This window comes from Mya arenaria, chromosome 15 (genome assembly GCF_026914265.1).
Source record: "Mya arenaria isolate MELC-2E11 chromosome 15, ASM2691426v1".
NCBI lineage: Eukaryota > Metazoa > Mollusca > Bivalvia > Myida > Myidae > Mya > Mya arenaria.
Window position 1 is genome coordinate 7,592,307 of NC_069136.1, and position 27,463 is coordinate 7,619,769.

Sequence of the window (27,463 nt, forward strand, 5' to 3'; positions counted from 1 at the left end):
TTGGTTCACCATATACACAAAACACCTGCATTATCTCATTCAAAACACAAAGTACATATTTATACGTCAACACAAAAGAATACGCAAAATTCGAGAAATCATATTTATCAATAAACATTTTCAATTATGAAAACCTTGAAAAATAGTCCATACGACATTAAGGAAATAACATATACAAAACATACGTGATAGTTAAATTTAACCGACAGCAAGATATAGCATGTAATAAATATATTTTATGTCTCGAACTAAACAGAAAAATCACACACAATACAGACAAGCTCATGTTTGAATAACACATGTTGTCTATCTTATTGATTCAACAGTGGCGTAGCTACATACAGGCCTTGTTGGCCTGGGCCTACAACTGCCTTGAAAAAGGACAAATAATTTCTATTGAAAATATTAATTAAGATTCATTAATGTTACAATTAACAAATTTCAAACGTGTCTGATAAGATTTCCTAAAAATAACAAATAGTGGTCCAGTTCTCAAATCCTAGTGTGAAGATTTGGTCACATCAAAAGGTAGCTTCTTCTTCCTAGATGTTGCGGGTGCCACTTTAGCTACTTTGTTTGATGCTTTAGTTCCTCCGCTTCCCTGGAATGAATCACAGTAAAATTAAGGTTGATCATTGTTTACAACATGCTGTTTAGCATGTTGATCAACTCGTGTGTGTGTGTGTTATCTTTCAGCATGGTAATAAAAAATTATAAAGAAGTTTTTTTCACTTTCTTTACAATGTTTTTGCTGTGTTTAAAAACATTTCATCATAACACTTTCACAAAAACGATGTACGATAAATAAAACGATTTTTTTTTATTTTTAGCTCGGCCATCCATATTCAATTCCAAGTGAGCCTTGTTTCATAAGGACGCCATAACATTGAGACATTTTATGTGTTAGATGAAGGTATATTTATGGGAAAATGACGTTCAATAGCATGTTCACTTTGATTGAAATGCAAAATAGAACGCCATTCAACATTTGTTATGAAATGCGCCAACTTCGAACCTGGTGCTCTTAAAGTGCCATTGTGGTTATTATTAGGTTTTGGTGTTGTTCCATTTGAGATTCAAAAATGACAAAATGGATATTTAGTATGCAAGACATCAGAGAAGCCGCCATGTTTTGGTGCAAAAAATGTCTGGACCGGGCTATTTTGGACAGGGCCTTTCTGGCAAGTCGGCTGGTATGGCACGATATTAAATTACGTGGTCTGAGACGCCAATTAGATTTGCGATACAGCGAAATGAACCGTGAACTTAATACATATAAGACGATGAGACTGTCGTCAATCCGTGCTGTTGTCGACCTGTGTGCTCATCATGTGTTGCGTTATTGGCTGCACGAGTAATTGTGATTAAAATGTAACGCATTGTAAATGATCTGTCTGGGTGCCTTTTGGCTATTTACTTAAGGATCGACAAGTCATGTCCTGGCTAGATCTTTTTTTTCTTTTCTCGTTCATATGTTTCATGTTCATTTTAGCAGCGAACGAAACTATGATCTAACGCTTGGGCAAATATAGACGTATAACGTCACTTACATCATGGTTTTCTGGCACAAAATGGTCCAATCAAACATTTTTGACGTAAAATGAACAATACCGGTCTGACTATGTTGGTTATTAATGTATGTATAGGTAATTTTGACTGACAAGAGCCGAAAGTGCACCTTACCGGTCTAAGGATGTCTGGAATAGCCATAATGTCCCGCCCAGTTTTCAGAGACAATTCCACGTGGACGGAGTATGGGTTGTAGGTGCCGAACACCGGCCATAACGGCTCTGTACAGTCGATGTTTTGAAAGTTAAACAACAGCTTCCTGGAAATAGTAAAAGTCATGTTATTTATGGCAAACTTTATCTATAAGAGCACGACAAATAGTATTACGGTCGAGCTTTGGTGTTTAATCATTGTGCTTTAAAACATATATTCCGGAACATTGAACTATCTTTTGTGCCGTGTTCTTTAGAATACATTGGTGAAAGTATCTTGGTTTCTAAAATTGCACAAAGGGTCTTCAACTAGTATTTCTCACCCAAAAGTTGGTTCGAAATTCTTTACTTGTGTTTTCATTAATGAATTTATGAACGCGTATAACTCGACATTTCTAAGGTAGAATAGTTAGTCTTGTTACATTTATTGGTGGGAGGTTTCAAATTGATATCATCTCGGAGCTATAATATAGATTTGTCCTTATATTATTCGTAATGTATTTTTTGTTTATATTGTCTATGTACCTTTTGACTTATTCCTAAATAAACATTATATGACAACTTATATGCTAGTTATCTAACCTAGCTATTTTTTACAACCCAAAATAAGTCATCCACTTCAGCATGGAAAGTTACCATCCATTTAGACATCTTATACATATCAGTTTTAGCAGTTTGCATTAATCAATGTATTTCCCTAAATTAAAATATAAACATCGACTGCTTTCGTTTGTTAAATGGTGATGCAAATTATTTTTACATCTTCTTTACTTCCTTAGGATTTTTGATACATTTCTTTAGGGTGGGTTGATCTATACCTCAGCTGTAAAATGATTAAATGTATCATAAATGTTTAGAAAATAAAGAATTTGTAAAATAATATTGAATTGTCTAGTTCGAAGTTTTGCTAAGTGTACCATAATTAAACACGAAATCATGCAATGACAATGACAATACCTTAGACTGACGTCAACGATGGTCCACTCCCTTTTCGTGGTGTCCAATAGGAAGCCGTATGTAGCGTGGTGGGTGGAGCCAGCTGTGTCACTCGTGATGGGATTGTGGTGCAGCAGCATTCGCTTGTGGCGAAACTTATGGCACACCTGAAGGGATGATATATATCGATTCTCGCTTGTATTTATTTATGGTACTTTTCAATGGAATACATAAGATAAAACGAAGCAAATTATATGAAATAAGACATTGCATTGCCTGTGGTTATGTCGATCAGGTCCTTGATTCTCTATGTTTGAACAGTTTCCAATCACAGTAACATGCGTGGTTAAATAAATGCAACATTCATCACTCTTATTGGTCATTGTAGCGTTTTGTAGGGTGAGTTCGTACGGAGTCGTACCTGTTAATGGTCATTGTACCGTTCTACAGAGAGAGTTCGTACGGAGTCGTACCTGTTAATGGTCATTGTACCGTTCTACAGAGAGAGTTTGTACGGAGTCGTACCTGTTAATGGTCATTGTAACTTTCTACAGAGAGAGTTCGTGCGGAGTTGTACCTGTTAATGGTCATTGTAGCGTTCAACAGAGAGAGTTCGTACGGAGTCGTACCTGTTAATTGTCATTGTAGCGTTCTACAGAGAGAGTTCGTACGGAGTCGTACCTGTTAATGGTCATTGTAGCGTTCTACAGAGCGAGTTCGTACGGAGTCGTACCTGTTAATGGTCATTGTAGCGTTCTACAGAGAGAGTTCGTACGGAGTCGTACCTGTTAATGGTCATTGTAACGTTCTACAGAGAGAGTTCGTACGGAGTCGTACCTGTTAATGGTCATTGTAGCGTTCTATAGAGGGAGTTCGTTCGAAGTCGTACCTGTTAGTGGTTATTGTAGCGTTCTACAGAGAAGGTTTGTACGAAGTCGAACCTGTTTATGGTCAATGCAGCGTTCTACAGAGGGTGTCCGTATGGTGTCATACCTTGTTGTGGTCATTGTACCGTTCTACAGAGAAGGTTCGTACGAAGTCGAACCTGTTTATGGTCATTGCAGCGTTCTGAAGAGTTCGTGTGTACGGAGTCGTACCTGTTAAGGGCCATTGCAGCGTTCTGCAGAGGAAGTTCGTACGGAGTCGCACCAGTTAAGGGTCATTGCCGGGTTCTGCAGAGAAAATTCGTACAAAGTCGTACGTGTTAAGGGTCATTTCAGCGCTTTGCAGTGGTAGTTCGCACGGAGTCGTACCTGTAAAGGGTCATTGTATCGTTCTGCAGTGGAACTTCGTACGGAGTCGCACCTGTTAAGGTTCATTGTAGCGTTCTGCAGTGGAACTTCGTACGGAGTCGCACCTGTTAAGGTTCATTGTAGCGTTCTGCAGTGGAACTTCGTACGGAGTCGTACCTGTTAAGGTTCATTGTAGCGTTCTGCAGTGGAACTTCGTACGGAGTCGTACCTGTTAAGGTTCATTGTAGCGTTCTGCAGTGGAACTTCGTACGGAGTCGTACCTGTTAAGGTTCATTGTAGCGTTCTGCAGTGGAACTTCGTACGGAGTCGCACCTGTTAAGGTTCATTGTAGCGTTCTGCAGTGGAACTTCGTACGGAGTCGTACCTGTTAAGGTTCATTGTAGCGTTCTGCAGTGGAACTTCGTACGGAGTCGCACCTGTTAAGGGCCATTGTAGCGTTCTGCAGAGAAGGTTCATACGGTGTCGTACTTCTTTGTTGTCATGGCAGCGTTATGCAGAGAGTTTTGTATGGTGTTGTTTATGTTTGTGGTCATTGTACCGTAATATAGAGATTCGTATGAACCGCACTATAGAGATTCGTACATGTTTGTGGTCATTGTACCGCACTATAGAGATTCGTACATGTTTGTGGTCATTGTACCGCACTATAGAGATTCGTACATGTTTGTGGTCATTGTACCGCACTATAAAATTCTTACATGTTTGTGGTCATTGTACCGTACTATAGAAATTCGTACATGTTTGTGGTCATTGTACCGCACTATAGAAATTCGTACATGTTTGTGGTCATTGTACCGCACTATAGAAATTCGTACATGTTTGTGGTCATTGTACCGTACTATAGAAATTCGTACATGTCTGTGGTCATTGTACCGTACTATAGAAATTCGTACATGTTTGTGGTCATTGTACCGCACTATAGAAATTCGTACATGTTTGTGGTCATTGTACCGCACTATAGAAATTCGTACATGTTTGTGGTCATTGTACCGCACTATAGAAATTCGTACATGTTTGTGGTCATTGTACCGCACTATAGAAATTCGTACATGTTTGTGGTCATTGTACCGCACTATAGAAATTCGTACATGTTTGTGGTCATTGTACCGCACTATAGAAATTCGTACATGTTTGTGGTCATTGTACCGCACTATAGAAATTCGTACATGTTTGTGGTCATTGTACCGCACTATAGAAATTCGTACATGTTTGTGGTCATTGTACCGCACTATAGAAATTCGTACATGTTTGTGGTCATTGTACCGCACTATAGAAATTCGTACATGTTTGTGGTCATTGTACCGCACTATAGAAATTCGTACATGTTTGTGGTCATTGTACCGTACTATAGAAATTCGTACATGTTTGTGGTCATTGTACCGTACTATAGAAATTCGTACATGTTTGTGGTCATTGTACCGCACTATAGAAATTCGTACATGTTTGTGGTCATTGTACCGTACTATAGAAATTCGTACATGTTTGTGGTCATTGTACCGGACTATAGAAATTCGTACATGTTTGTGGTCATTGTACCGCACTATAGAAATTCGTACATGTTTGTGGTCATTGTACCGCACTATAGAAATTCGTACATGTTTGTGGTCATTGTACCGCACTATAGAAATTCGTACATGTTTGTGGTCATTGTACCGCACTATAGAAATTCGTACATGTATGTGGTCATTGTACCGCACTATAGAAATTCGTACATGTTTGTGGTCATTGTACCGCACTATAGAAATTCGTACATGTTTGTGGTCATTGTCCCGTACTATAGAAATTCGTACATGTTTGTGGTCATTGTACCGTACTATAGAAATTCGTACATGTTTGTGGTCATTGTACCGTACTATAGAAATTCGTACATGTTTGTGGTCATTGTACCGTACTATAGAAATTCGTACATGTTTGTGGTCATTGTTGGGTTCTGCTCTGGAGAGTCGTTGGGTGTAATACCTGGCTGTGGTAATGGCAGCGTTCTACACAGTGAGTTCGTAGGATGTCATACCTGGCTGTGGTCATTGTAGCGTTCTGCACAGTGAGTTCGTAGGATGTCACACCTGTTTGTGGTCATTGCGGCGTTCTACACAGTGAGTCCATAGGATGTCACATCTGTTTGTGGTCATTGTAGCGTTCTGCACAGTGAGTTCGTAGGATGTCATACCTGTTTGTGGTCATTGCAGCGTTCTGCACAGTGAGTTCGTAGGATGTCATACCTGTTTGTGGTCATTGCAGCGTTCTGCACAGTGAGTTCGTAGGATGTCACACCTGTTGTGGTCATTGTAGCGTTCTGCACAGTGAGTTCGTAGGATGTCATACCTGTTTGTGGTCATTGTAGCGTTCTGCACAGTGAGTTCGTAGGATGTCATACCTGTTTGTGGTCATTGCAGCGTTCTGCACAGTGAGTTCGTAGGATGGCATACCTGTTTGTGGTCATTGCAGCGTTCTACACAGTGAGTTCGTAGGATGGCATACCTGTTTGTGGTCATTGCAGCGTTCTGCAGAGAAGGACCAGGCGAACATTTGGCTGCCCACGTAGAAACTGCTGTGGACGGCATCGAGGCGGGAAATACCGATCTCAAACAAGAGGGCATTTCTCAGGAGGGACACGTGGATACGGTAGAACACCTGCACTTCCCAGTAAAACCTATATATTGGGAGATAAAAACAAATTCTAAGGACGGTCAAGTGGATTGATTGAATACTTGAACTTCCTAATTCAAATTTAGATCGGGGAAAGTAAGTGGTCAAAGTTCGTATCGTAGAACGGTAACATTTCTGCTGAAAAACAAATGCATTTCGCAGTAAAAGTTAATGAATGATGGTGGGGATGAGTGGCGTTCATTAGCAGAGTATGTGGATACGGTTAAACAACTGTATGGTGGCATATAACTGCCGCAAGATAACCTGTTAACGTTCGCGAACTGTTTTGTGTAAACCACTTTATTTTCGCGATAAGAATCTAGCTATCTTTTTGGTAAGATGAATATCATAAGACTGAAAACAGGCTTGAAAATGCCCAGAACTGCAACCTTTTACCATTTTAGCTGTACAACATTAACAGGTTATCTAGTTATGGTTTGCGAATTCCACTTCATAAGTAACATACTAATTGGTTGATGTCATAAGATTCGTGTTACCACTTAACTATAAATACATTCCAGATTCAGGCGCTAACAGGTTGTCTAGTTATGGCTTGCGAAATCCACTTGATAAGTAACATAATTTCTGGTTAAACTGGAATAAAGGGGGAGGAGGGGTGTAAAGGTACAACCTAGATAAAGGGAGGTAAAAGTGTATGAAAGGCGTTTCATCGATAAAGAGGATCACGCAACAAGGGAGAACACTTTTGTTACTGATTATGTAAAGACAAAATAGGTAAAGCTGTTGTACAAGACTTATAATATCTGGCATGTGTTCCCGTTCCGGATAGAAAAATCCGACCCGAGGGCACCTGCGTTGCCAGGTAACGAGGCTTGCCGAGTTACCGGCTACGCAGCGTGCCCGAGGGTCGTATTTTTCTATCCGGAACGGACACATATGATAGATATTTTTTCTAGCATACATTATATTACATTTTTTGGTGAAGAAAATACATAAAAAGCGCATTTTTGTACATATCACCTAAAAGAGCGTGCGATGATGTTCACTGACGTCATGACGCGCAGTAATTTGTATTCACTGCATACGTCAATAAGTTCCTTCGACATCACGTCTTTTAAGGGCTATTTTGTTTTGTTTTTTAAAATTAATTTTTGTAAAGTTAATGTTAATGGAACTCATCTTTTTAAATCTCATAATTATGATTACATAAGGTGTATTATAAAAGAAATTGAAATTATTACGTCACAGCTCGTGGCTCATCTGGCATGGGGGTATGCCAGATGGAGTTTTCCAGCACGGCTGATTTCACCGGAAATGCCTATCCGGTGTGCTAGAAAAGCCCTGTCCGGAGGTGTGCATTAGCTGGTAAACGACAAGAATACGACATATCCGTTTGGACTCTAGACATTCAATTTGGTGTTTGCACGTTCCTAAACACACACCAATCTTCCATTTGGTCAATGCGCATATTTGATCGGAAACCGCATGCAGCTTTGACAAAAAATTATAACAACAAAGTAATTATCATAAAGAACATAATCGTTGTCCTTCCTGAAATTATGAATTTCTTCCCATAATCATGCCTTTAATAATTCATTTACAACTACACGTTAGAACCAAATTAAGAACCGTTTCGTGAAACTGACTTCTCCTTAATTTTATTTTGAAGTCATTTGGTGCAATTAAGTTTGAAAGTTTCATCGTTTATTTTTCAAAAAAAAGAGGAATATTTGCGCATTTCCGCTCACGTTTTAAAGCACGATGTAATTTTGGAAAATGCTTGCAATTTCAAGACATGAAAACGCCACTTTTAATGCTGATGACTAAATTAGTTTTCTGTAATTTGAAAGCACAATATTTTTGACAAGTGTTGTTCTTAAATGAAATATAACTTCCATTTTGATTTCGTTACGGTTCGGATTTTATTCGGTTGCCACACTGACAGAGTGTTTTATGATAAATGAAAACGTAATTTATATTTTTTGTATTTGTCGCTTTTTTAATTTGTGTACATCTCATTCAATGTGTATTGGTCATGGGCAAAGGCTATGTATTGCCGATATTGCCAATAACCCTGAAAAACATGAAAAAAGTATAACATGCGCACAATTACTCAGCTAAATGTTTATTTTGTTCACACGCGTCCATAACTTTTTGCAACAATATGTTTTCTACACTCAAAAAAGAAGTAAACAGTTATACCGCAACAAATATTTAAAGGAGTACCTAACCCCCAACAGTGTTTAGTGGCAATTTCTGTTTTAGCGCTTCTGCCTAGGAAACGTTCTCGAGGGTTTATGCAGATCAGCTCTTTTCCGTCTTCACAATCAAACTAAACATATTTAGTATAAACCAACTTTGCGATAATTATAATAATTATTTATTTATTTATTCAATTTAATGTTTAAAAAAAGAAGCTTAAATGTGTATCATATCGGCATTGAACATAGGACTTAGTCAACTTCAAAAGCGGAACAGCAAGGTTGCTATGGAGACAAAATCAGTACTATGTGTACTTCTACTCGTGTAAATTACATAAACGACACAAAGGTTTTTTAAATGATAAATCAATTTAAAATCTTAAAGCTGCACTCTCACAGATTAAACGTTTTGACACTTTTTTTTATTTTTTGACTTGGAACGTGCCTATTTATTGCATGAAAATGCATGGAAATCAGTGTTATAAGACTGCTGACAAAAAATCAGATCGTAGATTTTCATATTAGTAACGGTTTAAGACAAAAAAACATTAATTTTCGAACAGAAATATGAAAATCTGCGACCTGATCTTTTGTCAGCAGTCTTACACCACTAGTTTGCAGATATTTACGCAAAAATTGGCTCATTCCAAGACAAAAAAAAAAAATTAAAAAAAGTTGTCAAAACGGTAAATCTGTGAGAGTGCATCTTTAAAGTCAAATTCTCAATAAAGTTTCTAATTACATGGCGTCACATTTGTTTTGAATGTATGTACTAGTCATATGTTTAACTATTATTAACAAATGAATACAATCAATGCTGAGTTTGATTAAACACGCAATAGTACAAGAAAAAAGTTGATGCATAGCATCAAGTCGGCGCGATGAAATTAGAAGATAAACGTGCATGCAGATAACCAAAAATGGTTATTATTTCAATGATAATATTTTTTATGTTGGGTGTACATATGCTCGAAGGACATTATGGTTAATAATATAGTTACAAAAGTTTAAGCCCGGAATTATAGATATTCTGTTGTTGTTCTTTTCAAGCTAATCCTCCGGTTAAAACTAAATTATAACAATGTATCATCTGCGCACGAGAAACTTTAGCTATAACTTTGGCTTTTAACTTAAATATCAATTTCGAAAGATATTTTAATTCTGGAGAAATGTCAAATGTTATGAGGAAGGACCCCTCTAAAACTATGTTTCACTGTAATGTCAGATTTACAGAGATAAAAAAAAACGTCTACGGATAATTGTTCACAATTTGTTCTGTCATGCACATCTTATTTCCCGCCAGGATTCATATATAATGAAAGAAAACATTTTTCATGAACTTACTTTCCTGGTCCTCGAAGGAACTTCGTGCTAATTACTCCAGAATACTTCTTTAATTTCTTCGACCAGATGGACTTTTCTGGGAGAAGAGACGGCCTCGAAATAGATTTCTGAGATGTATCGCCTGAAGGAGTCATTAAAAAGCATTTACATGGCTTCAGTTAACGTAATAGGCAAATATGTGCGAACATAGAAAAGCTAGGATCACCATAGCGAATGCAATAAGCTCTACACATTTCGAGAAAATAAAGACATATCTGGTTTCCTTTTTTTAAGAAATTGAGACACTTATGTTCTTTCTTGACAAAATGATATGAACATTTGTTTTCTTTTTTTCAGATTCAACTTTTGGCTATAACGCGGTGCTAATTCCGAAATCAGAAACGGGAAATTGTGCCTACGAGCTTGCTTAGCATTCGGCTTTTAAATGGAAGTGCTGGGAAAATGCTGTACTCAGTACTGGCTCAACTCTAGGAAGTTGTTTCCCGTGTGCCGGTATTTTACAACGAGCACGATAAAGAACCAAGCAGTCTCTTAGGGTATCGCACTCAGATCTCTTGTATCTCACTGTGTTTCTTTTAAGTCTTACAAAGTCTGGATTTGACTGCGAATTGCTGTCACTTCTGTCTAATGTCACTTATGGCATTTAAACACAAAATAAATCGTGGTGTTACGGCGGGGTCAAGCCATAATGCAGCCAATGGGCGCGGGCAGACCTTGATAAACACAAATAAACAAACCGCATAGAAGTCGTACTTTGGTAACCATTTCATACTAGCGTTATACTCACATTTCTCGCCTGCACCCCGCCCCCCTACCCCACTTCTTACACACAGCGCAGGGGTCGTATTTTGGTTAGCATCTCAAATTTATGTTTCTCCCCCCCCCCCCCATCCCCCCTTCCATACTGCTCAGGAGGCGTATTCATAAATCTTCTTAGTGATCATTTTCGTTAGTATTTTTTTTTCAAAATTTTAGCCAGCGGATATTTTAAATACCTTTAAATACCTTCTATTTTTCAACTTATTTAGTCGAGTGTCTGTAGTTTTTAGACCTGATTCTAGCTTAATTCCAGATTATTTTTTTGTGTAACAATAGTGCTAGTTTTCCTTTTCACTAAGATGCTTTATGAATACTGTACGAGATCATAAGCTTCCTTTAGTGTCAATCTTATGCTTTCATTTGCACGGTCGCCACTACAAATCAGATCCCCTTGAAAGTTCCCCTGGCTGTTCAATATTGGTGGAAACTGCAACCTGACCGTGACCTTTTTCAGGTCAAATGATCACAAAAAAGACACGATCTTACTCTACTCCGTTTAGTTTGCACGATCACAGCCCGCAAGTGATTCTCTCGTATAGTACCATTTCTTACCTCCATCCATACCTCCCACACAGATCAAACTTGACCCTACTTTTTCCTATCTGTTTTCCCTTGGTCGATCGCCAGTCTATCCAACTAGCAGTAGGTGCTGTGTAAGCTTATTTATACTCGTACTCGGGCCTTTCCCATTTCGTGAAAGGTCCGATTAGATTCTTGGTCATTTTAGATTTTTGGAGCATAGTGCACGGACTGAATGTAACCCTGATTAGAGCTACCCTGGTTCTTTAACGTGCACCAGGGAATAACACTGTTGGTGTTGCGGCGGGGAATCGAACCTGCGATCCCTTGACTGACTGTCAAGTGTGTAACCATTAGACCACGGATCCGCCACAATGCCTTACGTCTATTTATACTTCCAACACGTGTCAAATTATCACGTGATTATACCTTCATCCAATTGCTCCTCTGGGTCAGTATTCGCTCGACCGCGCCCTCCCAGCCTCTCTCGTTCTATTTCATCAATCTCTGCTCCCTTGTTCTTTGTGAACCGCGAATCCATCTAAAAATTGTGGAACACTTGATGAGTATCCGTCATAACTTTACCATCGTCTGCACAATCCACAATGGCGTTCGATTTTACATGAATATGTGTTACGTCTATTGATTCTAGAACATGAATAAACAACACATGCATTCCGTTGTGAGCTAGACAGTACGATGTGCCCTCGTCATGTCTTTATATATATTAACACAGAATATATGTTGGCATTTACTAGTTACTGATATTCGTGTGTTGTTTATTTTTTCGGTTGGCGCTTGATCTGATCTGTGTGGCCTTATATTATAGAAGTTCGTTGTAGGTATCTTGACGTCTAATCGGATCTGTGTACCGTTTTATCGAAGAAGGTCGTAGTAGGTATTTAAGCTACTTCACTTTATCTTAAACTTAAGCCTAAACTCTGGCTGTTTTCAGTGAACAGTAAAAGTATTGTTCCAACACAAAGATTCACTAAGATCTGGCCATGAATAAGTATAAGTGTTTTGGAGCTGTAAATATTAGTTAATATAATAACTGTAATATAAGACTATAATTACCTTGACGGATTTTTGTATAATGCTTGTCTTCGCCTCCTCGTCCATGTTCATCTCACGCTGCTTCTGTTTCTTGGCTGACTCCAGTTCCCATGGAAATAGGCGGCGTTCTAAAACAGTTTAATTGTATTTAAGAATGCTCATCACTTAATCATAGTCAAAAAGTAGTTGCCGCATATAAACATATCATATAATCTTATTGTAAACGGTGTATTAACGTGTGTTATTAGTACAGCTCTTGTTGCGTGGAGTTTGTATTTGACTCGAGTGGATTTTTGCAAATAAATAATAAAAATCTGCTGAATTCAATGAGCGTCGAATACCATCCTGGATCCGCACATATAAGCCTATTAGTATATTATGATTGGTTAAAATCTTCTAAATGATACACTTTATAACATCATATATTGCAAACACTGCCACCAGGCAAATTTACATTAATTATTATTTTTTTCAATAAACAAATTTAAAGAATCGATACAATATTAGCACTGACTGTCTCTGGCTATCCCGCGGTCACGACGTATTCTTAGGCCGGCTACACGTCTCAACGTTTCGATGTCGGACCTCATGTTCCGTCCGTCTAGGGAAATAGCGCGCTCGTGATGGGCTGTTTCTGCATCAAACAGGAAACCAACACCTACAACATACAGTTTCAGATTTAAACATCGATTTCGAAATGCAGTTTGAATGAAGCGGTCCCCATGAAAAACAAGAGTACGTGGAAGGTATAGTAACGGCATTCTCGGTCTTAGAACGTTCCATGGACAGCAGTGGATTGGGAAATACTATCAACGACCCCTTAGCACCGTCATAAGCGATATTTATGTTATCAAATCCAACCGGCCATCCTTGGAGAATGCCTGTTTGCGGTCACCCGGTCGACTCAGTAAAATCGGCACGACTAGAAAAATGGCCATCTGACTTGTCAAATTTATTTTTCATCTATTTTGTTGAGCGGACCCTTAGAAGCCATAAGGTGCATACGACGGGAAAAAGATATCTAAAAAAACTCTGCCTACTTATTTCTTTAACTGCCGCTAGGATAATTGTAAACAAACGTGTGTTTTCTTGTGATTTTTTTTGTGTGTGTGTTTTTCAAGTGATAAGAAGTTGTTGTAGAGGACAGAAAGTAAATAACTATCCTGTGTTCCAAATATTTGGAACCTTATTTTAATACGTCAACGAAAACTACAGGGACAAGCCCAATAGTCACTCAATACAAACACAGATTAGAGGCACACGGTAAGGAAACAAACGTCAGTGAACTGGACACACAGATTACCAAATACACACGTTCATACACCGCAACAGACCACATATATATTAAAACAGCTTTACCGATAAATAATAGAACTACAGCCTTGGAACGCGCTGAAACTTGAGTTCAACGGAAAAACGAGTCTATTGGGAGCTTAGACCAGTCTATGTTCCTATTATCTAACCTGTCCCAACAAGTATTATTAATTACAATATTAAAATATAAGCCCCAACAGACCAAGCATCAACGTTAAACGTCGTTTGTGTGAAATGCTTTTCTTATTATTTTTCTTAGCCTGGCTAAGGCAAAACATAAAATCACATCTTCCCTATTGTCTAGTCAGATATTGAAAATATTATTGCAGACAAAACTGTTATTTGTCATCCGAAAACACATTGAGTAAAATATATTAATCATTTTAATTCACCTGTCAAATTGGCCATCAAATCTCTGTACCAATACTTACATAGAATGTCTCCGAACCTCTTGTCAATCTCACCTACAACAGGGAAAAATAGTTGTACAAGACGATGTTCCATTAGATATTACCAATACATTAATGGATATCAGCTGATTATAGAACATGTTTGTATGGTCCACACTCTCGAGTTCCTACCCTGAACATCTAGTGTGCTCTGTGAGAACCCAGTGTCCCTGTCGGACTTGTGAGACCTTGACTTAAGTATATACTATACTATAAATTAAGATTATTGGTCCACGTTTGAAGCCAGAAAAGGTGCCCCTGTCTGAATAATGAGACCAAGTATTTACTATAAGCATTGGTCTGAAAGTTTGAAATGTTAAGTAGATTTGGGAAAAAATAAAATACATTTTTTGTGCTTAATCATAACAAAAAAAAATACATTATTACAGAGAGCAAGTAATCAAGCGTCACCATTGTTATTTTGATTTATATGTAATAAAAAAATTTGAACTAGACAGAAAATAAATATAAAAAAATATTAATGAGAAGACCATAAAACCGTTGAAATATCCTTGACATTTTAATACAAAAGTTATCTAATGAGAACAATGTACACCTTGTGTACACGCGTGTCTTCTTTATGCTGCCACTTGCAAACAAATCGAGCTGATAACAGGTGCCAAAATACGGTGCTTTATTAGGTCAGCTGACAACGTGATACACGGTTTGTTGGTCACGTATTAAACACATAGCAATAAGATATAAAAGTGTTTTATTACAGACGTTCTTTTCTTTTCTTTTCTTTAAACAGTCAATTTTAAAATGACGTCAGTTTGCTTACGCAATTATTAACAAAATGGCAGCGTAGAACATAATCATTATGTTAAGAATGTTACCTCACGTGTTCATGCTATTATTTAATTTACAAATGCATTTGATGGGTGCAGAAAGATACAGGGGGTTCCGCAGTTCTGGACTAATCCGGAAATCAGGTTTGCGAGCTTTAAATTCTAGACTATTGTACAATTGTAAAAATGTTTTTTGTAAAGACATTTGTATAAAAAAGTAATGAAAATAAATTGGATGCATGCACAATTAAAACATGTCTAAGGCACATCATTCTGCTTTGGGCTTGAATCCCTCATTCTCATACAGACCCCCGGCTATTTTTTGACAATTATCAACAACCAGAACCCCCTGAGACAAGTCTATACCATTACCATCTCACAAGTCTATACCATTACCCTCACACACGTCTATACCATTACCATCTCAAGTGCATGCGTTGTCACACTATTTATCAATTGTGCACAATGTACCAGGGGCTCGAACAACAAATTGAAATCCCTCCTCATTAACCGGCCTGTTTAGAACCCGTATCCTAGCACGATGGCTCCCGTGTGTTGTTGGTTTGCAGACGATTTTGTAACATCCGTCCACTGTCTTGGCATCCACAACTTTAGAAGGAATAACGTTGCCCTTGCCATCCTTTATTTCAACAGTAATGGCATCGAAGCTATCTCTTTGAGGTCTTCCCTTCGCATCGTACAAAAACACGCGGATAACCTCGGATTCTTGTCCCAGAGGAGCCTCAAGTGTTTCAACCGATGTTTTTGGCGGGAAAATGGCTGTTGACCTGATTTGGCCCATTCCAAGCACAAAGTTTTTGAACTCGGGTCCCATGGAATTTCGATCAAAGGTGACGTAAGAGTTCTCGAGAGGACACGCGTCTAAATGTAGATCCTTTGAATAGAGAGAATATACGTAAACGTATAAAATGTACATTAATAAAGAATCATAGAAAATGCCTAGAATATACCGAAGATTATAAGTATCTTCCATGGCCGAAAGTGTAAGATAGGTTATTCCCGACCCGAACGTAGGTGTTTTGCGGAAACGAGGTTTACCGAGTTTCCGCAAAACACCTTACGCGAAGGCTGGGATGACCCTTTCTTACACGAGCGGCTATGGTAGGAGTTTCCGCAAAACACGCTACGCGAAGGCTGGGATGACCCTATCTTACACGAGCGGCTATGGTAGATGCTTTTTCTCCCATGACCTCAGTTAAACAAAATTATGTAAACATGTATTTTTTACTGCTAATATATATGTTTAATACCGTGGCACGATCATACATAAAATAATTATTATTATAATAAAAATATATAATTTTATATACAAACATGTACTTAAATCAAAATGACAAACATGTAAAAATGCATGCCCACCTTTAATTCGATTAGACGGTTGGTGATGGTTTTGGTGAGCTGCACGAATTCCGCGGGCATGCTGTGCACGAGACTGTGGGAGGAGAACTCACGTGCACTCGACATCAGTGATACGTAGTACCTGAGCGGTGAAAATGGAAGCAAATATCAACACCCAACTCATAATATTTATAAAACATGGAGGAAATGTGGTGTCTACAAAAAGACGATCTCCCATTAAAACCTTTTATGTCGACTTTGTTCTAAAAACGCGTGGAAAGCACTAATACACGTCATTTTACAGGAAATATTTATGGAGACAATTCTTGAAACAGTAGAAGAACATTATCTTTTCATAAAGTTACCAATGCTGATGTTAGTTTAAATTCATTGAGAACTAAAGAGTTAACCAGTACTTCAAATCGTCTCTACAACCAGATCAGTACTTCAAATAATCTTTATCACTAAATCCCAACCACTGGACCAGTATTTCAAATTGTCTAAACCACAAGACCAGTGCCTCAAATAGACCTTTACATTAGACCAGTATTTAAAACAGTCTTTAACACTAGACCAGTACTTCAAATAGTCTCTACAACCAGATCAGTACTTCAAATAATCTTTACCACGAAATCTCAACCACTAGACCAGTATGTCAAATTGTCTGTACCACGAGACTAGCATTTCAAATAGTCCAAACCAAAAGACCAGTGCCTCAAATAGTCCTTTACATTAGACCAGTACTTAAAATAGTCTTTAACACTAGACCAGTACTTCAAATAGTCTCTTGCACTAACCCAGTACGTAAAACAATCGCCACTGCTAATCTAGTACCTAACATATTCACCACCGCTAATCTAGTACCTCAAATAGTCTCTTTGTTTCTGGAGCACGGCTTTCTTCTCCTTGATCCTCCCTGTCAGGTTATCCTTGAGCTCCCTACGCCGTATCTCCAGCATCTTGGCACCGGCGTCCATCTCAATGTCGATCTCCTTTTGCATGGTTTCCTCCTTGTTGTTCAGTGTCGAGTGCTCGTCTTCAGTCTCCTGCGATAATAAATAACGTTTATTGATTGGTCAATATCTATCCAATAGCTTCTATCTACCAATGAAATCACTTGTATTTGCAAACTAACCTAAATATAACCCGTGGACAACTTATTCATGCTTTGTACATTTGGCTGCTGATTTTTACGTTATAGTTAAAAAAAATGTCAGAGCAACATATATTGTTTTATATATCTTTCATTTCCACGATGTATATACATATATAATAAAGTTATCTTGGGTTCTAGTTGAAACCGGAGTACCCAGAGAAATCAATTTCGTACGGTTTGGTGACCATCAACCAAATTCACAAACGCCAAGGACGTAACCGTAACCGAAAACATCCACGGGAAGCGAATGCGCTTAACACGTCTCCGAGATGTTTTAAGAAGTTCAACTCTTTACATACGTGACACTTTTCCTTCTTTAAAATGGATAAACTTAAACCAAATTATAATGGCTATAACGAAACTGGATAATTCAATATTTAATAAACTGTTTAAGACTTTATCCCATTCTATTCATCAATGATGAATGATTACTAGCATGACCTTTCCCCGCATATCTCATCAAATAACAACCATAGGTCGAGTCGTCACAAATTAAAAATAATCAAATGAATAATACGCAGATGGCCTATAAATGTCCATTTCATTGCAAAGCTTCAACGCAAAAACCAAAACCATTGCGGTTGAGAAACTGATTCGAAGCATGACGTCAGCAATCTAGATTTGGTTACAATTATGGTAGATGCATTACTGTGAACCCCCCTACAACCGGGTAAGCTTTATGCTAATCTCTAGAACTAATCTGATTGTCCTGAACATAAACAAACCTTCATAACAGACTTCGCAAATGCAATCTTATCCTCCAGTTTCTTGGTGAGTTCGTTCACGTTCTGTCTCTCGTCATCATACACCTCAGAGATTTTCTTGATCACGTGACCCTTCGTCTCGTCATGGTCCAAAACTGTACACATCTTGCACAACGGCTTCGAGCATACCTGGTTTTGAAATAAGAGATAATACTCCGTCGGGCTCCAAACCTGTGCATGTTTTGCTCAATGGCTAGGAGCAGACCTGATTATGAACTCGCCATGGCCCAATACTGTACACATCGTGCATAATGGCTTTGAGACGACCAGGGGCAGTGATTACGAACAGTCTCAAGGTTGAGTTCAGACTCAAGACTCATTATGGCAAAGCTTCATTTCATTGTACTTTTCCTTCTATCAGAGCATTGTTGGTAAAATTTGCTGAAATGCATTACTATTTGAATGTTTTTCTATTATTTACATAAATTTGTGTAAAAGAAATGGAATAAATATGATCTTTATTGCTTTATAAAAATACTTTTCTGAGTCTGAGTCTAAACTCGGACTTGAGACTGTTCGTATTCATGGCCCCAGTGGTTGAAATAAGAGATATAACTAGTCTTGGTCCAAACCTGTGCAGCGCTTGCGCCGCGGCTTTGGGGCAGAACTGGTGTTTAAATAAGAGGACAATGTACATCTTGCACAGAGGCTTAGAGCATTCCTGGTAAGTATACTCATACTGCAATAAAACTTGTTACAGTTAGCTGAATTACAACCCATATTGTATTATATAATGAACACTTCGCTCTTTTACAAGTGTATGATGGTATTTTCTATTTGGTTAGGTTTTCGTTCTTTTTAAATACAGTTGTTTCCCTGACGTTTAAAATAACAACCTTACCGCTCACATTTTTCAGGCCATAGGCCTACTGATTTCACCATGACTTCCTGTGAAACTAACAGAGATTAACTGAATATAATTAAAAATTGCATTGGTCATCGTATGAAACAAGAAATCCCCATGGCCATTGTAAAGTGAAAACTAGGAATGTTAGTTTCCATTGTAAAGAAAGTGGAATAAAATAATGGAGTATCGAATAAAAAATAAAAGTTTTTAGACGATGTTTCAAGGCTTAACACAACGAGAAGAATGCTAAAATTATACTGTTTCGGAACTGATCTGGCTGACCGTTTATCATTGGTCAAGGTCATCCTACGCCATATTGGTCATATTTTGGTCAAAGCGTCTCCATGTGAAACGCGTTCGGTATCCGAAAAAGTAATTAAAATGTATTTCATTTGTGTCAAATACTTCTTAATGCATTGTTCTTCTTTTCTCTGAGTAATCAATGCCCTAAGATCCCATTACCGGCCACAATTAAACCAGGAGCAGTCTCTAGTGTGGTTAAATATTCAAACCACATTCGAACACCAGTTATCCGCTGGATTACAACGGCCGTGTATTTTTTAAAGATATTTCTTGTTTGCAAATGATTATTAAGTTGTTTATGCAATACATTGTGCAATCGTGCAAAACCAAATCTCTTAGAGACTCATTATCTCAGGTATTACAACATTGTTTATTCAATTTGAAAAAGCCTTCACATTCCGTTTAACGTGAAAACAAAATTATGACACTTTCCATTAAAAGGCTCAGCAATATCTGTCAATTATACTTTTAGAAGCGCAATTATTTGTTAAAGATATTTTATTACGATAGAATCACTTTGAAAATTGCATTGTTGGCAAAAAATATTTAATGGAATGTTTGCAAATTTCTGAAAACATATTATTATAAAATGAAGGATGGCTTGAAACGTTGTATTTGTTGCGAGGGCTATATAGAAACATGATGTTTACTTAAACTCGCCTGGCAATCATTGCAGCCAAAACATGTTGTTATACGTTGAGAATGCTTCAACGCGACTTCCCTTGTAATGAGTTGAAAATGGACGTAAACGTGTGGTCACTTTTATCTTTTTCAGAGGTTTATGCCAGAAGACTTTAAAACTCGGGGAACGAAGTTGCACACGGAAGTGACGTTGTGTTCTGTTAAACGTGTTCTGATAAAAAACGATGATCGTCTTGATCTTGCATAACTTGCTACAGTTTACTATTTAGAGTGTTAAAATCTGGGTTTTTAATGAGTCTGTAGGTTTAAAGCACTTTCACAGATTGAACGTATTCACAACGTTTTTATTTTTTGTCTTCGAACGAGCCAATTTTTACGAAAATTCGTGGAAACCAGTTACTTGAGACTGCTGACAAATGAATCAGATCGCAATTTTTAAGGAAATATGAAAATCTGCGATCTGATTTTTTGTCAGCAATCTAATATCATTGCTTTGCAGATATCTACGCAATATTTGCCCTCTCCAAGACAAAAAATAAAATTAGTTGTAAAAATGGTATATCTGTGAGAGAGCAGCTTTAAGCGATTCCCTCATATATTTGTAGAATTTCATTGAATCAAAGTTGCATTGCTACAAATATCAGAGCTTCATTGGCTACAATTGGTTGTCTAGGCTTGATTTATTGGTATTCGTGCTGATTTTGACTTTCGTTGAGATCTATTACATTTGACACACCATATAGTCCATCCCTTGTGGAACTTTATTCCTAGAGAATTGTTTTATATTACTCGTAAAAGCTTCTGTAAAGAAACCATACTCGCCGTTTACGTCCGGTTTCCACTCATAAGAATGCAGCCTACATTTACAGCCAATAAATTTACAGAAAGGTAATCATTAAGTACTAGAGGGTCCGCTCACTGCCACTCATCCGATACACACTCCCTGCGTCAGATTTTACATTGACAATGTATCAGCCAATGAAGTTATATTCTATGTCAGCTAGATGACCTGAATTTAATTTCAAATGATAAAAGGGCTAGAATTCGCTACTCTCACTTCGCCCATTCTAAACCATTAAGATTTTAATTCATGTCATCTGACAATTACTTGGCACTTAAACTGAAGACGCGTTGGCTCGTGTTTTTCAAAATGTTGAGGCTCCGAAATTCTCGGCATGTTATAGTTTGTTTTACCCACTGCTGTGTTGGCATCGGGAACATGATCTACTATATTCAAAGATGTTATGTTAATGGTCTTTCACAGTGAAAAAGTCGTTATAAGGACCAGAACAAAACAAAAAAAATATCGTATCTTATTTAGTTTTGAGGTTCAATATTAGCAAGCATAATACATATATCCGTTGCAACATGTGTAGTTGTAATTAGGAGTTCAGGAAAGTTTACGAATAGAAGATTTCATCACAATTCCAATCAGAACGCATTTGTAATTTACTGGAAATGTCTTTATACAAAATTAGTATGTTTTTGTGTCAAAAGAGTCGAAATATGTCGCAAAGGATGTATGTTTTACTCCCAAAATGATTGTTCCTAAAGCTGCCTTTTATTTGGATATAAGGATATCAATATCAGAAATGCTGAGTTATGAATATATTATGTTTTCACCCTTTTATCAAAGGTTCAGATAATACCTGTCTCAATTTTATTTTAGGTAGACTTTTATAACTGACTCTGTAAATATAAATTCAATGTATGACTACCTTAGCGGAACAGTAGTATGCCAAGGGCTGTCCCTCGTGCCCTGGTTCCGCACATGTCATCTCCCGTTGGAAAGTCTGGAGGCCATATTTCCGCAACTGCTCAAAGTTCGCGATCTGATGATTCCTCGACAGGAAGTTACGTAGATGCGCGTGAGTACATTCCGCGCACATGAACGTCTGACAGTCTGTGCAGAAGTAGACAGCTTGTCCAGAGTCGGGGCAGTCACGGCAGGGGATGTTGTGAGTCTTCCGCTTCAGGCGGATGAAGTCTCGAAGGCTGCGACGCGAATGCTCCTTTGGGAAGTTCCGGATGCTTTGTAAGAGAAAGTATGTGTGTAGGATATTAGTGACGATGTATATTCTACTGAAATAGCATAAAATGAACATATTGCTTTTCGTATGAAAATGATATGCTACATTCTTTAGCGGTAGACATGCCATATTTATGAGACCTACATCTATACAACAAGCACTTTCAGGTTGAAGGTAACATTCAAACTACTTTAAAGAAACTACTTAATCGTGTTTCCATTGCCTCCAATTTTAAAAACGTTGACATTCTATTTACATGTATTCGGTGCGAGGACGGACCATGAAAAGCATATTAAACCTTAAGATTTAGCCGTTAACACTTCAAAAAATTATCCTAACTACCTTTATATTAACAATGGTAATAAGCATTCAAAGATTAAACTTTATTTGTAAGTTTTTATTGACTAGTTCGGAATTTCCAAAACATGTATATTGTTAATCAGGCCTTATTTTTTCGAAACACCTTAAGTTTCTTATAACATGATTAAACCAAGCTCAATCTTTTGTTCAGGTATTGTTTTTGAATTATTTACATTGTGAAGATATGTTGGACTTATATAAAGGTTTATGGTAATCTCGATAGACTATTGTTTTAGTATCATCAATATTAGTTAAGATATTTGGCTTCTTGAAATAAACATCTTAGGTTTGTTTATACTATAACAATGATGTCCTTTCAGCAGACACGTGAAACAGTGTTCATGGCAGACACGTGCTTTCCTTCCTCCTAATAAATAACAATAAATAACTAGCACCATTAAATATATGTCTAACATGCAAAAAGTCTAGACACTAATTGTGTTCAATATTTCTGTTTACAAGTAAATAAGTGAAATAAAAAATATCATTCGAGTAATTCACAAATATTTTTATGTAAAATGGTGCTAAATTTGAGACATAAACATATTATATTTGGTAGCCATTGTTTTAGTATTAGGTGTCAGTTAACCTTCGGATTTCTACGTTGAATTATGAGATATAGTTACTGCTTTTCGAATGGTTTTATTTCTCAAAAAATAAGCTTATGATTGTAGCGTTATTGCTAGCTGATAATTCTAATTTAAGTCGGAGACGTTAAGTTATTTGTTTGGCCATGTTTTTTCAGGACTGTATCTTGGGAATGTGACTATACAAGAAAGATGTCATTGGGATTTCTGACATAGTCAGCGGCCTTGACCTTGGTGTTTTGTGATTTCTGACCGAGTCAGCGGCCTTAACGTTGATGTATTGTGGTTTCTTACAGAGTCGGCGGCCCTGACCTTAATGTATTGTGATTTCTGAAAGAGTAAGCAGCCATGACCATGGTAATTTGAGTCAGCAGCCATACCCTTGATGTGTCATGATTTCTTACAGAGTCAGTGGCCTTGATCTGGATGTTTTTTATTGCTTTCAGAGTCAGCGTCCTTGACATTGATATTTTGTAATTGCTGTCAGAGTCAGCGTCCTTGACATTGATGTTTTGTGATTGCTGACAGAATCAGCCGATGATTTTCTACTTATTACTTTGATTTTGTCTAATCTTTTAACAATAACCTAAGTTGCTTGGTCCGATTGACAGTTTGTGAGCGCTCTGTCATTTTCAATGGCGAGTTTATCCCCCTATTTGAACGGGCTAATAAACTAGCTATTCAGACCGCTTTATTAACTAGCAATATCTTACCTATCTCCGGGAACGTCATGTTTGATTCTGCAGGTGGGACAGATGATTGTCCAATCCCGGACCATCCCGTCCATGCAGCGCGTGCAGAATGTGTGAAGGCATGGTAACACGCGCGGCTCGTGCTGTTCTTCGTCATACTCGTCACCGCATACGTCACAGTTGAGATACTCTTCCTATGTAAATTGACAAAGTTGTCCTTGCAATACGGCATATTTGCCTTTTACCAATGGACAGTCCCAAGACTATTCGCTAAATTGAGCTGAATACATCATAAAAAAACACTTATTTTATTATTAATTTACTCTCTGTTATCGAAATTGCAGGGAAAATACAGCTATAGCATATAAGGTTCTTTGGTTTTAGTGGGTTTTGAACCCAAACCGGTCAAGTCAAAAACAAATAGAAAACTGCAGGCTAGTCCATACGGCCATCGGAATTTTTAATATAAGTGGTGGATATGTTGACCTGTTAAGGATACATTGAAGACATCACGTGATAATGTCAAACAACCAATCACGCAACACCACAGCCGTAATTAATTTTCAATCGCGTTAGAAACGCTAATGAAGTGTGGTCTTCAAAGACGATATTTGAGCAATTATCAACATTTGCTGAAGGGTTCCAGCTTTTTGGTGTTTTTGTTTTAACACTCCTTATGATTTGCCACACTTTATTTCGTAAATAAAAAATGCACTTTACAAACCATGAGCAAGTCACATTAAAGATGCCAACTCACAACTTAATAACTTAAATGTGATATCTAATAAATGCGTGGAACTTCTTTTGTATTTCTTCTCATTAAAACGGTCAGAATCAAATATTTTTTTTCTTTTCCTAATTGTTGTGTTGTTTTTTTTCTATGTCTGAATGGTCTACCTACTTTCAAATCGTCTATGTTGAGTGAGTGCGTCATTTTCCTGACGGGCTGAAAAATTAAAAAAAATATCGAAAATGCTAGGATAAACAAGCCCTTAATCTATGCTGACACCTAATACAAAAGTGCCAGAATTATAGTTCATGCTATGAAGCTAGTTCATTTTCATTAAATAAAACAACTATTATGGGCATTTTGTAAATTGGAAATTTCAATTAAATCGCGTGACAAAATTATAAAATAGTTAAGCAAAATTAAACAAACACGTTTGTTTCAACATGTTGTTTTTTTTCAATTTAAAGCTACACTCGCACAGATATGACGTTTTTGGAATGAGCAAATTTTTGCGGAAATCTCTGCAAACCAGAGATAAAAGACTGCTGACAAAAGATCAGATCGCAGATTTTCATATTTTCGTTCGAAAATAAATGTTTTATGGCTAAAAGCGTTACTAACGATTTAAGAAAAATGCAAAAAACATCAATTCTGAACATAAATATGGAAATCTGAGATCAATGTTTTGTTTGCAGTCTTATATGACTGGTTTCCATGCATTTTCGCATAAATTTGCTCGTTCCAAGACAAAAAATAAAAAATAAAAGTTGTCAAAACGTTCAATCTATGAGAGTGCAGCTTTAAAAGTTTAATAAATTTAGTTAAAAGAGACAACGTTGATTTATTCTATCTTAGGAAATGGTCTTATCCAGTTTTTAATCCAACCATTTCAATAAAAAAGACACTAGCGTGAAATCCATTCAACATACCTATTTTTGAAAAAAATCCAGTGATGCACTAAATTATGGTGAACACATAATAATTAATATTCTTATTATTATATCAAATTTGTTATAAATACACCAAAAGGCATGATTGCTGTTAAATATAAACTATTAAACCTAGTCCCGTTGTTAAGAAAAACAAAGTATCATTTTACAGGTAAAGAGTAGAAAATGTTTAAATCCATAAACTTTCTTTTGTTTTCAAGTTCGATCTGATAGACCCTTCACTCGTTTATGACAGACTAAATGACAAGGGTGAAAAGAAAATTGATACTTTTGAAAGTCAAGGGGTATCATTGTACTGAATAGTGTACCTTTGGTTGTTTAATTGCATTCGTTTATTTTGTCCAGATGTATTTAGTTAATTCAATAAATGATATACTTTATATACATTGAAGTTTGTGATATTTTTAAGCCTAGTGGCTTTTTATCTTACCTATATCTTAAACCTTAGATGTATATGGTACACTTTGAATAATCTATGATTTAAACGGAATAAAATTTTAAGAGTGACAGTAGTCTAGAAAGCCAATTAAGTCAAGTTTAAACCATTTTTTTTTAAATTAATATATTTTTTGTTTAATTAGTTGTTTTCATGCATTAAAGCTGGATTAATTCTTTTTTTTTATTTTGCCTAATAACGAACAGAAAACTCTGACTTCTTACTTAGTCTAAAGACGAGGAAACGTAACATTCACAGTCTTTGACAGAATTGTATCTGTATTTCATAGAATTCCTATATTTTTAATAATATAATGTTCATATACAACATGTGTAGTTTGTAAGCCTTATACTGGTCTGAAATTGTTTGGCTATACTTTTATAATGATAGATAAGTGCTGAAAAAAAATGTCTGAATTTAAAAAGACAGCCCGACAGTTAAAACCGCGACTTCAAATCTTACAGATGCATGTTCCAGAACGAGTATTTCAGGAATGAATTGCGGGATTGATGTCATTTTCGGGGAATGAACGCACGGGGTAGGTAAAGTTTGTGGAGTCCGAATATTCGTGATAATGACATCAACCACACAATTCATTACTTATATTTACACCAATAGTTTATTATTTTATACAAGAATTGTTAAAAAAAATTACTTCATTTCATTTAAGAAAACCTAACAGTAATTCTTTCTCACCCATTCTGTAAATAGACGACCCTACCGTAACCGGAAAAAGTGTATCAACTTACGTCACAATAACGCGGGAAAAAATCAACAACTTCAAAACACTTTTAAACGTAAAATTGACACACTAATGACAACAATCCATTTAAAATATAATAAATTTACACTTTCTATGTTTTCTAAGTTTTTATGGGTCACAATACAAACAATAAGAAGATAAACAAAATTTCAATATACATGTATATTGTTACGCGAGGATTCGAGAATCAAACATATCCCAAGATGTTGTGTTCAACACAATATATTGGCAATTGTCGAATGGTAGTTCATTAAGGAATGAAAGTTGAGGTGTAATATCGTGACGTTCAACACAATATATTGGCAATTGTCGAATGGTAGTTCATTTAAGGAATGAAAGTTGAGGTGTAATATCGTGACGTTCAACACAATATATTGGCAATTGTCGAATGGTAGTTCATTTAAGGAATGAAAGTTGAGGTGTAATATCGTGACGTTCAACACAATATATTGGCAATTGTCGAATGGTAGTTCATTAAGGAATGAAAGTTGAGGTGTAATATCGTGACGTTCAACACAATATATTGGCAATTGTCGAATGGTAGTTCATTTAAGGAATGAAAGTTGAGGTGTAATATCGTGACGTTCAACACAATATATTGGCAATTGTCGAATGGTAGTTCATTAAGGAATGAAAGTTGAGGTGTAATATCGTGACGTTCAACACAATATATTGGCAATTGTCGAATGGTAGTTCATTTAAGGAATGAAAGTTGAGTTGTAATATCGTGACGTTCAACACAATATATTGCCAATTGTCGAATGGTAGTTCATTTAAGGAATGAAAGTTGAGTTGTAATATCGTGACGTTCAACACAATATATTGGCAATTGTCGAA

The 27,463-nt window shown here is 36.9% G+C and overlaps 1 protein-coding gene across 1 annotated transcript; it reads right to left on the bottom strand.

Moving 5' to 3' along the window:
* On the bottom strand, window positions 1-25,538 carry LOC128220426 (tripartite motif-containing protein 45-like). The gene is made up of 17 exons (XM_052928806.1): window positions 25,407-25,538; window positions 24,649-24,693; window positions 23,769-23,941; window positions 21,797-22,109; window positions 18,248-18,415; window positions 17,231-17,412; window positions 16,388-16,508; window positions 15,479-15,902; window positions 14,202-14,234; window positions 12,971-13,114; window positions 12,478-12,584; window positions 11,830-11,941; window positions 10,063-10,183; window positions 6,389-6,560; window positions 2,679-2,824; window positions 1,684-1,828; window positions 1-601 (listed from the first exon to the last, which is right to left on the bottom strand). The coding sequence occupies exons 2-17, from the start codon at window positions 24,679-24,681 to the stop codon at window positions 500-502; spliced, it is 2,496 nt and encodes an 831-aa protein (XP_052784766.1). The 5' UTR covers window positions 24,682-24,693; window positions 25,407-25,538; the 3' UTR covers window positions 1-499.
* Window positions 25,539-27,463: the final 1,925 nt, after the last annotated feature.